Below are 13,904 nucleotides of genomic sequence, written 5' to 3'. Positions count from 1 at the left end.
AAAACCAGGTACAATACTAGCAAAAGAAATCTCAAAAATAAAGACTGTATAACACTGTCTATTAAAAAAAAACAACCACACATAGACAGTGAGCCACAATTTGGCAAGTCCCTGAATTCACGCCAACTTATTTGCCATAACTGAACAACAAAATCAAATATTTACAGCTGCAGCTAAACAGCGCCATCTCCAGGCTTAAAGCAAACAAGTCAGGTGGCCCAGATGGTTTTCCTTTTGAGTGGTTTGAGGTTTTTCAAACTGAGTTTGAGAAAACTGAAAAACTCAGTTTGAACTGAGCTAAGGCTTGTTTTTGGCCTTCAATACAAAACTAAAGGATTAAAAAAATGGCCCCTCATGGAGCAAAGCAGTTATATCAATTATGCCCAAAGAAGAAAAAGACAAACTAGAATGTTGACCATCTAGAGCAATCTTCGTATTACGAAACCCAGATTAAACTATTAATTACCAATGCGATGGAGATGGATCATCATGAATGATCCTCCAGTCTATGTATTACTGGATTAGAAAAACCTGGAAAGATTTATGCAAAAGATAAAAAAAAATCAATGGAATAAAGGCCAGTTACAATTCTGGAATGATTATATAAAATATTATTCTTCTGCTTATCTGGGGTAGGGTCACAGGGGCAGTAGCCTAAGCAGAGCAGCCCAGACTTCACTCTCCCCAGCCACCTGATTCAGGGAAGACCAAGATGTTCCCAGACCAGCCAAGAGATATAATCTCTCCAGCATGTTCTGCATCTGCCCCAGGGTGTGTCCCAGTGGGACAAGTCCAGAACACCTCACCTAAGAGGCACCCAAGAGGTATTCTTCTCCGATGCTCAAACCACATCCTTTGGATGAGTGGCAGTTCTACTCTGAGCCCATCCTGAATGGCCGAGCGCCTCACCCTATCTCTAAGGGAGATACCTGACACCCTTCAGAGAGAGCTTATTTCCCACACTTGTATCCGTGATCTCATTCTTTTGGTCAAAGCCCAGAGCTCATGACTATAGGTGAGAGTAGGGACATATATCAACTGATAAATCAACAGCTTCGCTTTTACAGTCAGCTATCTTTTTACCATGATGGACCAGTACAGTGTCCACATCACTGCAGTCGCACGACCAAACTGTCTCTCGATCTCCTGCTACCCTCTCCCCTCACTCGTAAACAAATTGGAAAAATTTAGAAGTGTCACCTCACATACAAAACAGTTGCAGCAAATGTCTGCCCCTCTCTGAGCCTGGCTCTGCCAGAGGTTTCTTTCTGTTAAAGGAGAGTTTTTCTTTCCCACCGTCGCCTAGTCGCTCATAGGAGATTGCCAAATTGTTGTTTGTTTGTTTTTACCTTAATACTGTAGACACTTTTTTCGAATTTGGAGTTATATAAATAAATTTGAACTAAATTTAATTGCCCAATTGAAGAACAAATACAAAAAATGGTCAAAATATTCAAATTGTAAAACACCAATAAAAGAACCATAAATCAAATAACCTATAGTTCTGTTTTTGTCTGTTTTGATTCGAGTGCATTTCTGGATACCTGACCAGTTTGCCATAAAATGGATAGGTGTCCAAAAGCATACAGTACACGTAACTCTAAATTATAAATGTAAGAGTGGCGGCTTTCTGTCTCCCTGCGTTAACCCTGAGTGGCGTCCTGTCCTGCTACCATACACCATAACGCAACTAAGTTCTATAGGCGACCTTTTAATTTTAATAATTGTATATATAATTTTATAAGTTGGTCGGTTTAAAGAAAGTTTTATTGTACTTTCATTGTGAATACATAAAAAATAGGCTGAGATAAAAGCAAATGAACAAGTCAAAGGAGCTTGCAAAGAAAAGCATCTGGACTTCTTTAAGTTGCTTGAAGACGTTTCACCTCTCATCCGAGAAGCTTCTTCAGCTCTAAGGGTCAAATGGTGGAGTCCCAGATTTAAACCCAGTGGGAGTTTCCCCCCAAAGAGGGACAAAAGGACCCCCTGATGATCCTCTAATCACATGAGCCAAGGTGTGAAAACGGGTGTGGGTCCCAATCCGCCAGAATTTCGGGTGAGCTCATTGTGAAACCTGGCCCCACCTTATCATGCGATTTCCTGAGGTCAGATGGCCCAGGATGTGAGTGGGCGTTAAGGCGTCTGGGGAGGGAACTCAAAACTGGATTATAGATGGTAGACAGTTGGTGTCGTAAACCACCGCCTCTGGAAAATGAACAAATATTAGATAAAATATATTATATATAATATTAGATAAAATAAAATACAGCAATATTTATAAATGTAACTAAATTTAATGTACTGTATACAGGTAAACTAATTCCATCCACCTAAAGATGGGCGGCATTCTGCACTGATTTTCAATGTGGCATTGCTGAATGGAATCTGTGAAACAAAAACACAACATACAACCACAAAAAATAATTTTAATGCAATAGTGATTTAGATGCCAGTAGCCATTAGGCTGCTTGAACGAACAGACTGTGAGCATATTGCATAGGTTGTTGATCTGGGACAGTCCGACACGTGGGCTGGGTGAAACAATAATCAGACTCCAACAACTCCCTCTTCACTGCCCCTTAGCAATAAAATTCACTTTGTTCGTTCGGGTTCCTTCTGACCATTTTCAGCATTTCCTGTGGCCATTTTTCTTCCTAAAGCGTACAATCTCCCAATGTTCGTATCAGAATATTAAGAGGGAAAGATAGTTTGGTATTCATGCCAATGCAAAGCATGGAGGTGGTGAGACAACTGGTCATGATGGCCATGACAGATTTCCAATTGGGCACAGTGTGCAGAAAGGTTTCCATAAATTCAAACATGCTGCATTACTTTGTATCACACTGTGACCTACCAGTCCATAAACACATTTTAATGATGGTTTGTAAAAACAACATTTGAAGCATTATATTTTTTCACATTTGTAGATTAGCTTCAAGGTTTGCTAAAAATGTTATAAATATGAACATATTACTAGTTTGGCTTTGATATAAATAATGTAATATATAGTTCAACCAGACAATTTTCTCTAAAAACATTTAAATATTTTCAAATATTGCATTTACCAAACCATTTGATGTGGTGCTCTTATTCATAGGTAAAGTTCTACACAGATTAGTTAAAGCCATTTCTCAAATGCCAAACTAGAAGGGGGTAGAGCAGAGGTTTGCCATAGCGACAAGTTTAGAAAAACAATCTCAGCCTCCCTGAGCAAAAAGTCACATCAACACCACATTTTAAATATTGAATAAAAACACTCAAAAACTTGGCAAAACACACCACCCTCCATATTGTCTTTAAATCTCTTGTACAACAAGGAGAGGCAATGCTCTCCTTCATGTATCTGGAGACTTTAAGTACTCAATGCAAAGGCTATTATTAACACACTACCCATTGCAGTTCACACATCTCTAACACTCAAATATATGTCTATACAGGTCAACAGAAGTCCTTGCTATTGCACAGAAATACAGGGTTTTTCTCCACTGGGTACATCTAATGACAAGGCAGGTTATACAGTGACATTTTGGTTTGACAGCATAAATGTTTGTTGCTCTCAAAAAGGAAGAAAAAAAAAAAGGAAAAAACAAAAAAACTAATCAAAACACAGAAATTGGTTGCATGTCAACTTCTATTGTTTCCACATATGTTTGAAGACACTCGCACCTCTCAAGCATGAAGCGAGCATGCATCTTCATCATTCAAATTTAAGTTTAAAAAGGCAACCACCTTGTGATAAGCTTCACTTCTTCGCTACCAGTACATGCTTTTGAGACAACACACAAACCCTTCTTTCTTCTTGTACTAGTGCTGCGGTACGCGATATTCATAGAGGTGAAGAAGTGCCAGACGAGAGCAACATGACAATATGACAATCATGAGCACATCGACAGTAAACACACACAGGCCTAATATAAAATCTTCTTGTAAAAACATGACTGAGACATGATTTAGTGTACAGTTTTGCTCTAAAAGGCAAGAAAGTCAAATAAATATGTTTGAAGAAGTTCAATGAAGATTTCTTTTTAAAAATCCTCTTTGACTCTACTTTTTCCTCTCAGTTATAAAGCACTGATTTTTTATTAAAACAGAGGGAGAAGAAAAAGAAGATGTGATACTGACAGAAGTCTTCCACACATTCACCACTGATGAAACATTTTAAAGAGACACTGAAAACTGCAGTTGATTTTTAAATATTGCAAAACATAGAAAACAGTTTTTGTTGAAGTGTAAACATTAAATTGATGTCTGATGTCATTTTTACACGTGGACAAATTATATAAAATAAATCATGTCTGTCATACCTATAAATTGTTATCATTAAAATGTAAAAACAATATACTAAATCTCAATTTATATTATTATTATTACTGTAATAATAACTTTATGTTAACATCTGTTTTGTATAAGTGTTTTTACTGTATTGTTATAAATAAGTTATATCTGTAACATCTTCATTCATACTTTGACTCCTCTCTCTTTGTCTTTAAAAGGCAAAAAACAATACTTGTGTCTCTCCCACGCTCATACATACACATTCATACATGCAAGCGTACGCCTCAGTGTGATCAAACACACAAACACATACACACGAAGCTGCCACAGTCATACACGGGATGGGGGGGGGGGGGGTCGTCACCAGGAGGCTCTATGTGCGATTGAGGGTCTGGAAGATTCTGGATATTTGTAGCATGACAGGGCCGGTCTCGGGATCGTTCATCCACTGGGTGCTGTTCAGAGGATTCTCCAGCATGTCTTCAAACGCTGCACATAAACACAAAGCATATTTGTGAGTTATATAATAGACCCCCAACCCACAAATCTTTCCCCTCTTCTGTCAACTGGTGAAGACAGGTAGACGGGCCTTTCTCTATGTCATATGCCTTAAGTGGACACTGATGTCAACTGCTGGTTTTGGGCTCAGTGACTTAAAGCCTAAACGTTAGTGCCTTCATTGCTTCTTTATGTTTTATATATCATGTTTTGGAGCCAGGAGTGACCGTTTTTGAACAAGCGAGTGGAGTGTTGGGTTATTAGCTAACCTATAGGGACAGATATCAAGAAAAAAAGTAACAGACTAATAAAATATCAGAACTTCACTCACCGAAACCAAAGCACAAGTCTTCATGGATGTTTAGTATCACACAAACAACAAAACATAATATAAAATAACCATATATACACAGGTGAATGAAATAAAAAGAATGATTTCACACTGTTCGAACAGTTTTCCTGGACGTCTCAGCAAGATCTTTTTCAGCTGCTGGTGGTTTTTCTGTCTCATTTTACAGAATGAGACTATATTTGAGTTCCTAAAACTACACAATAATATAAGGATGTCAAAAAGTTTTTAATATTACTTTAGGGGAGAATTTTCAAAAACAGGACACTACGTTGGCTTTTACACTCAATGAGACTATACCTAGAAGAGTTTTGGGATTGGTTAAACCCAGCTGGACGACTGGATTTTCCAGGATGGCTTGAAACAGTGGGCTGTTGGTGTCGATGCCTTTGTCCAGATCTTCTGGAGAAGGTTTCCTGTCTCCCAACAGCCACTCACACTGCAGGAATACACAGTAAGGAACAAAAAGGACACCAATTAAAATCTTTATGGAAGTCAAAGTATAAAATTAACTGAAAACAAGTGAAACAGGTATTCAATGTTACTGGACTTGTTGTTTTCGGAAGGTTTCAGAAATTACTGGGGGGAGGGAGCTAACTGTTAAATTTGTTTATTAATAGTAAAACTACTGACGATGTGTAAACTTACCGCTGCATCCTGTTGGTTGTTATTGACTCTCAGAGCATCGATCACCTCCTTTTCATCAAAGCCCATCTCCATCAATGCAATGACTGCCTGCAGAGTTCATTAAAAAAAGCAAAAAAAACCCACATACAGTTAAAATCTATCTAAAGTCTATTCCAGCAATTCCAGCAGCTATCATGGGGACACAAAACTTACTTAATAAGATGTGAACAAGTTATGGTAAAAAAAAAAAAAAAACTTCCATCAAAATCGAATATCACTCAAGTTTAAGTGTGGCCCTGTCCCACATAAGATAAGATAAGAAGAACTTTATTTATTCGGAGGAAAAATTCTTTTGTCATACACATGCTCAATGCAGCAAGAGAGACAGAGGAACAGAGGAATAAGATATACAATAAGAATAGTAGTATACAGTAATATACAATAGGATAGTGCAAAATATAATATCAAATAACTCAAATAACATGCAGCTGATGAGAACCCTGAGAGGAGATTTGTAAAATCTGAAGTCTTGTATAAAAGCTAAAATTGCACCCACCCTTGAATCTGGTCTGAACTCCCTTTTCCTGCGGATCCTCTTGAAGATCTCTGTGAGTTCATCCTGCTTGTTGCTCTCGTCTGTGCTCGACTGGCTGGATAGGCTGCGGTGAGGATTAGGACCAGAGGCTGAAGCAGAAGCTGAAGCAGGGGGGCCTGGAGTGGCAGCTGCCGTAGCTCCTGCTGCCCCAGAAGAGTCCTGGCCTGGTAGTGGCGTGTCCACAGAGGGGTCATCTACATGCTCAATCAGCCACTCCATAGCCTGGGTCACTGACATGCTATAAGGAGATCAGATAAAACTACTGTTAGGGTACAAAGATAAGGAACAATTCCTATGAGACCCTTTCGTGGAACCTTGGTATCAGTGCATACTTCTCCAAAGTGCTGTCCTGCAAATTAATGCCCACTGGATATGTTTTCACCATATTTTGCAACAGGGACATATTTTTTTATGTGTGTGTGTGAGTGTGTGTGTGTGTGTGTGTGTGTGTGTATATATATATATTCTTTTCCCCCCCCCAAATATAACTATAGATACAGCCTTACTGGTTCAGTCTCAGAGCTTTGATTGCTCTGCTCTCAGGGAAACCCATCTCAGTGAGCTGCTGGAGGGCCGTTTCATCCACCCGATCCTCTTCATCTTCATCTAACATTGCTATGAGACACAGACACACAAAGAGAAAAGATCTTTGGTTGACAGCTAAATGTTTGGAACAATCAAACATACAGAAAACCTGCACTGCCAAAATAAATGTGCGCAACTTCAGATAAAAGATAACATCTAGTTTCTAAAAAGTGCCCATTAGTATGTTTTATTTATTTATTTAGGACAGTGCATGTTAATGAACATAAATGTAAAATAAATTACATGAATGTAAACATGCCAGATTATAGCCAAGGGCTAATTTCCATCTGTTGTCCATAAAACATTAAAAAATAGACATAATAATTCATAAAAAATTCAGAATTCATTTATAATAAAAACTCCATCACCAAACTCACACATACACACCATTCTATTCCCAAATAAAACATTAAAACTATACAACTTATACATGATCACACACTTGATTTGTCCATAACCAGTTTTTAACCTGTGCCTTAAACAAGTTGAATTTTGAGCATTCTCAAATGGATTGTTGTGGCTAAAATAAAACCCAATCCTAACCCTAACCACAGACTTGGTAAATGTTAAAACTCAGGTGGGCAATTAATTTTCCTGAGAGAAACTGGAGAGATGAATCAATCATTTTAGAAAGATTAAAAATAATAATACAGCAGAAATGAATTCAAGTTAATGGTGCTGTGACAGACCCAGTTTTTCCACTGGAAAATGGGTTAAAGGTTTAAGGGATTTTCCACTTTACCATTTGCCTTTTTGAATAGTTCGACAGCATCAGGGTTCAAGGCAAGAAGCTTCTGTGCGACTTCAATAAGAGAAACCAGGATTTTTCTGAGCTCTGTTTGAAACTGCAACAACACAAACAACAATATACAAGGACATTAAAAATAATTACAAGCTATCAGTCCAAGTACAGTGCAGGTAAATTTCTCATTTACAATATTTTAAAGTATTATTGTAATTTATCTACATTTCAGTGCACCCTGTGAGCTAAAGCTAAACCTCTCTTACATCTCTGATGTTGTGTTGCGTAACAGTACGGTCTGTGTGGCGTGTGGATAGGCTGGCGGTGGCTTTCAGAATAGCATCTTTATCTGGAGCTTTGTTTTCTTGTTTCTTCTGTGATGAACAGAATAAACAGCAGTTAATAAAATATATGCATGTTTAAAAAAAAGGACTTCTTCCCAAAAACTGGACAGAGGACTTACCTTGTCTTCTGAACTAACGTCAGCCGTCTTTGGAGGGGTTGGTGGCGGTCTTTTCTTTATGAGCAGCAAAACATCTACAACATACATTAAACATGTTAGCTTCATGGAAAACTGTGGCAAACCACGGCAAACTGGAGAGACGCTACATACCTTTATCTTTGAGATTTTCATCAGCAACAGTTTTTGTGTCAGAGAGGACTCTTTCTGTAGCAGCATGAATAAGTTTATGATGTGTAAGGGTTTTGGGATCTTCTAGACTTCCATGTACACACTACAAATTAAGCACAAAACAAAACAACTCAGGCACAACCAGATAACTCATTGTAACTAATCACTTTCTTTGTTTTAAATATCATTCAGTTACTGTTATAAGTAGGACCAATAATGACAGACATTTGAAAAAGTTATTTAAAAGAAGAGAAAAAGGAAAAAAACCAAAAAAAAAAAACCAACCGATGATCTAGATGACCAAGATCCTACACAGAAACAGTGGATTGAAAAAACTTAAACACAATTTTTAAGTTGTACATGTCACAGTGTGCTAGTTATCTGCTTTGTAAATGGCCTGGTCATTAAAAAATAAAATAATTGAACTAGTAACTAACTATTTTAACTAGAAATAGTACCATCTGCTTCTGCTTTCTGACAAATTTGAATGAAAGCGGTGTACTTTGTTTTTTAACATAGATTATGGCAATGGTGCTGTTGGTCTATATGACTTATGCATTAAAATGGGTCTGACACCCCTGCAACAGAGAAAGCCAGATCCTCACAACACAGTTGTAGGAACAAGCAAATTTTCGAGTTTTGGTTATCAAAATAACTTTAGATCTGTTTTCTCTTGATCAGCTTTAATCAGTTAACTACATCAGCTCTGATATTTAACCGAAGATACAAACTGAGTAAAAACAGTCTCCCTATGTGGAGGATTAGCTGCTTTCTGTCTTTGCCTTGTCATCATAAATTCAGGATTGGTTGGGTAAACAAAACATGACTCATCTAAAAACTCTAAGCACTGACTTCATGAAGTTTCAGAGACGTATTAATTAATTTAAGAATATACTGGGCTGACACGAAAACCAAAACTTAAACCACTACTTGAGTTTTCGCCATAGCCCAAGGAAGGAGAAGTGAAGTGAGCTGTATAATAATAGAATGGCTAAAAAGTAGCATGCGTTTCTTAGTAGCTACTGGGACAACCAACTTGCTAAATTATAAATAGCAAAGTCTACCCAGTTACTATAAATACAGCGCCAGTGATACTGACACTGACAGTTTACGAAAGGGACATGGCACAGTGTAAAGCACCCCAGGCAGAGGAGTGACAGGTCGAAAAAAAAGGAAGCAGGACAAACACAAACAAGCCAAGAAAAACCTACATGTTTCAAGCACCTCTCCTTTAGTTTCTCAACAGTCGTGTCTTCCGTGACCTCCTCCAACCACTCCGTGCCGTCCATGGTGCAGATGTGTATTTTCAGCACTTTGCCGGCAAATATTTTTTCCTCCTGCACGAACATAGCTCCAGACTTAACAGTACCAGTCCAGTGACGATAGCTAGCAGCAGTTGCTATGTGCCTATTTGGCAAGCTTGCGTGCTAACCTTAGCACCCAGCTAGCCGTCGTCTGTAAATCCACCAACAACAAAGTGAGAGCGGGCACCGACTAGCTGAGGGCCATTTGGGGGTTCCTCGGTCGGTTTTCGCTGCGGTGGTAACCGAGAAACACGTCCTCTTCAAGACGAGTTCTTCTTTTTTCCTGTTAGCTCACAAGCAGTAACTAGCGAAAACCCTATTTTTACTGTAACTTGAACTTTGAACTCCCAACTGTACCGCCAATGCTGGATTGTGGGATGTGTAGTTCTTTTGAGTGACAGGTCCAAAAATACAATCAACCCGGTCAAGCCGTTTTTAGAAAACACAGTTACTTGCAACAAAATTATGAAACATCGTAATATTTGCTTCTTTAACCTGCACTTAGAGGATCCTCAGATCTCCAACGGTCCAACATCAAGGTAACTAAAACAAAGCTGAAACTGGAGTTAAAACAACAACAACGAGTTAATTAATATTAAAAATAGGCTTCAGAAAAGATGAATATCAATTAGGTAACTATATGGCAATACTAAATGACAATATGAGGAGTGTTTTTTCTGCTTGTTTTCATTTTTCCACCCTGTCGATCGATTATATTAATACCATTTTTCTAATATAGATCGATTAAAAAATGTTGCAAAAGAGTTGTTCAAAATGCTTTAATAAATAATATGTACACGATAAATCTAAGAAAAATCAGAAAGAAGGTATACTCCATTATTATGTAAATGTGTGTGTAACCTTGGATCCTGACAGGTGTGTTGATCTTTTACAAAAATAAGCTGTTGTAGAGTTTTATAGAAAAATAACAAAAACTATTTGCTTAAGTATCTCTATGGCAGCCAGTCTGAGCATGTTGAGCATGCATATTTCTTTTTTTTTTTTTTTTTTTACGTTTTTACTTAATCATTACACAGTAAATTGAGGAATGGGTCCCACAGCTTATACCAACTATGGTATTCAGATGATTTGTTCTTCTTATGAATTTTCACGATGTTGTATAAATATTGCAGCTGTAATTCACTTAAACTTAATATAATTAATTTTCTTTAACAACTGTCACCACCAGATGGGGACATACTCCATCCATACATACATTAAATTAAAAGTAAGAGCCAGATCACAGGAAAATTCAGCTTTACTCATCACAGGCTAACCTAATTGCAGTGATGACTTTACTGGATTTGTACTTTAGATGTTTATTATAAACACACAAGCATAAAAAATAAAAGACAATTATCACTGATTTCAAGACACACAGGTGCCCTTTATTATAACAAGAAACATTTTTACAGATTGAAAATGAAAAGGGAAAATACATTTGTTGCAAATTATAGCTTTATAAAGACAAAGGAAACATATTGCAGATATTGCATTTTTCACTACAACCTAATGTGGTTTTTAAAAACAGAACTTTTTCCAAACTATACCAGAGTGCATCTCACAAAACATTAAGGTGGACACAACTTGAGAACAAAACCAACAGTTTTCATTTCATTGAAGTGTAACAAAAAAAACCTTTCTATCATACATAAACATTTGCCTCAATGGATTTTTGTGTGTTCCAGAACAGCAAATAAATATCAATTTATAAAACCTCAATATTTATTTATTTTTCCATTTTTATATGAGAAAAACACCACCTAACAATATATTGTGCCTATTTGTATAGAGTTCAAATTTATTTATGCATAAGGGACAATAGGATACAAAATATAAATTCTGTTCTGTTTTACATTTTAGAGGCTGATGATTGGTGTAACACCTATCACAATTGCATGCTTAAGACATAAGATTTCTTGAACAAAATCTTGCTTACAAGGGACACAAGGGGCATATTTACAGAAGGAAGGACACAGCCATAGGCTCAAACTAAGGGAGAGAGAAAATGGAGATTCCTTTTCCCTCTGAACAAAAACATACACTGTGGCCGACAGGCCAGATCTCCAACACCACAGGACTCGCAGATACTCAAGCCTGCCTTAACTGCCAATCTCCAAGATGGCCTTATACTGTACAACATATCACATTCCCACTCCATTTCCACACGAGTGAAATCAAACCAAGAGGCACAACATAATGCTGTTCCACTGATTCAAGAAATTTACATGACTCTAAAGAGTGTAGCTAAGAATCACATGATATTTATGGAAGCTCCCATATCATACAGGACCTGTACATGGCATTCATGTACTGTTAACAGTTTACCATCAGTTGATATTTCAGATGCTTACAAATAACTGAAATAACACTGAAACTTAATATGTGCTCTATAAAAATGCCCCTTAATCACGATTTTCATTATAAACAAGATTATACAAAAATATATATATATAAACATGAGAAACCATATAAAAAAGGCAAAGTCCTTAAGGGAAAATAAATACCCAGTGTGTATGCTGCGACTTCACTCCAGAAAAGAAGTACTAAAAGAAAAGACTTTCTATAAAGGCCATCCACTGCCCTGCTTATGACATAACACCGTGGACCCCACAAATTTCTGAAGGCAGGCAATGCTTATAAATAAGACATTAATAAATAAAAAAATGGATGAAACACAGATGTTGCTGTTAGTATAAAAGCTTATGAAGGTTTTTTAAAATCCTGTTTACAGCGTTGCCCTTTCTCTTTTTCCTCCAAGAGTGCCTTTTTAGACAAAAAAACAAGAACAAAAAAAAACATATGTACAGCAGCTCAGCTGGGTCTGAAGATTTTTATTTGAACTGTTCAGGTATGTGTGCAATCTGAGACTGCATGCTTGTCGGTGGACTCGAGATGCCCTCTGACCAGTCAGACATGTTGGAATGAGGAGATGAACTGGACCACTGGTCAGGGGAGCCGGGAGAGGGTGTCAGAAAGGGGTGGTCAGGTACTTGGACCTGATGATTTGGGGTGTTGTCAATGGGGCCCGAATAACTGTGCTGGGAGGGTGGGGTGAGGAACTGGGTGCTAGGCATTGACTGGCTGATGGAGGAGGGCATAATCTGGGTCTCCTGAGGCAGGATGGTGCGGATGGGCATGGTGGAGTTGCCTGTGCCCTGCTGGAGCTCTGGAGAACTGAGCTCCCCACTGATGAAGTTTTGGGTGTTGGCTGTGTTTGAGTTCTGGTGCTGCAGCTGGATGCTCTGCTGCTGCTGTTGATGCTGCTGCTGCTGTTGTTGAAGCTGCTGAAGGTTCTGCATCTGCTGCATCTGTTGAGCTTGCTGTTGCAATATGTGCGACTGTGGACCCATTCTGGTGTTCTGGATGCCCTGATATGTCATCATCTGAGTCAGGCTGCTGTTTGGGTGGCCATTATGGAGCGTTGTTGTCATCATCCCGTGCTGGCCTCCCTGGTGAAGACCTCCTTGACCACCAGAGTTGTTTCTCATTGGGTTGTACTGACCTGGTTGGCTCATGTTGCCATGCATCCTGGACAGCCAATCACACTGCCCATTCATGGCGCCCTGGCCACTGGAGACAGTAACGGGTAGGTGGGTAAGACGTGGAGGCATTGGGTCAAACTGCATTCGAGCCAGCTCCTGCTTGCTTGGCATCACCATGTGGTTTACAGCCAGGTGTGGGTCAGACATCCCCTGCAGATGGTTCAGGGATACAGACGGCGACTGCTGGAAAGGTGAGGTCATCATCGGCGGTGAAGCTACATCAGAGACATAGCCATGTGGAGACTCCAGGGAGTCAACTGGAGACAGAACAGCTGAGCTATCCAGGAGGTTCCCAGGCTTCCCATCCTGGGAATTCTTCTTCTTCACCTTCATGTCTTTTCCCTCCTTGCACCCGATGCCTTTGGTGCTGGGCTTGCGTGCCTTTTTGCTCTGGCCTTGACCTTGAGGCTGGGGCTGCTTCATGTTTCCCAGGAAGCCATTAGGCGAGCAAAGAGGGGGTGACAGTGTGGTGCTTAGTGACCCTCCATGCATGGGAGGACTTCGTACCAGGTTGTACTCGTCCATCAGCCGCACAATGTCGTGATGCATTCTCTCTTGTGCAATGTCTCTGGGTAGCCGGTCCATGTGATCAGTTATTTCTCTGTTGGCAAAATGGTCCAGCAAGACCTTGGCAGTCTCATAGCTTCCTTCCCTAGCAGCCAAGAACAGAGGTGTTTCCTCCTGAAGTAAACAGAAAGGAGACAATATATTAAACAGTTTAACAGATGCACAAGGAATGTTCCTTCATTGCAG

General features: G+C 39.0%; 2 protein-coding genes across 2 annotated transcripts in view; both read right to left on the bottom strand.

Moving 5' to 3' along the window:
• Positions 1-4,045: 4,045 nt before the first annotated feature.
• Positions 4,046-9,949, bottom strand: ubac1 (UBA domain containing 1). The gene is made up of 10 exons (XM_080893560.1): positions 9,514-9,949; positions 8,285-8,405; positions 8,135-8,208; positions 7,938-8,045; positions 7,672-7,774; positions 6,851-6,959; positions 6,306-6,582; positions 5,771-5,857; positions 5,423-5,561; positions 4,046-4,764 (listed from the first exon to the last, which is right to left on the bottom strand). The coding sequence occupies exons 1-10, from the start codon at positions 9,649-9,651 to the stop codon at positions 4,649-4,651; spliced, it is 1,272 nt and encodes a 423-aa protein (XP_080749686.1). The 5' UTR covers positions 9,652-9,949; the 3' UTR covers positions 4,046-4,648.
• Positions 9,950-11,124: 1,175 nt separating this feature from the next.
• notch1b (notch receptor 1b) overlaps positions 11,125-13,904 on the bottom strand; it is a 43,053-nt gene continuing 40,273 nt past the window's right edge. The window contains exon 34 of the mRNA XM_080893327.1: positions 11,125-13,832. Coding sequence (XP_080749453.1) covers positions 12,441-13,832 — 1,392 coding nt within the window. The 3' untranslated portion in view covers positions 11,125-12,440. The remainder of the gene's footprint in view (positions 13,833-13,904) is intronic.

Source organism: Rhamphochromis sp. 'chilingali' (assembly GCF_963969265.1).
Source record: "Rhamphochromis sp. 'chilingali' genome assembly, chromosome: 10".
Classification (NCBI taxonomy): Eukaryota; Metazoa; Chordata; class Actinopteri; order Cichliformes; family Cichlidae; genus Rhamphochromis; species Rhamphochromis sp. 'chilingali'.
Note: the sequence above shows the minus strand (reverse complement) of the source record. Positions and strands in the feature narration are given on the sequence as shown.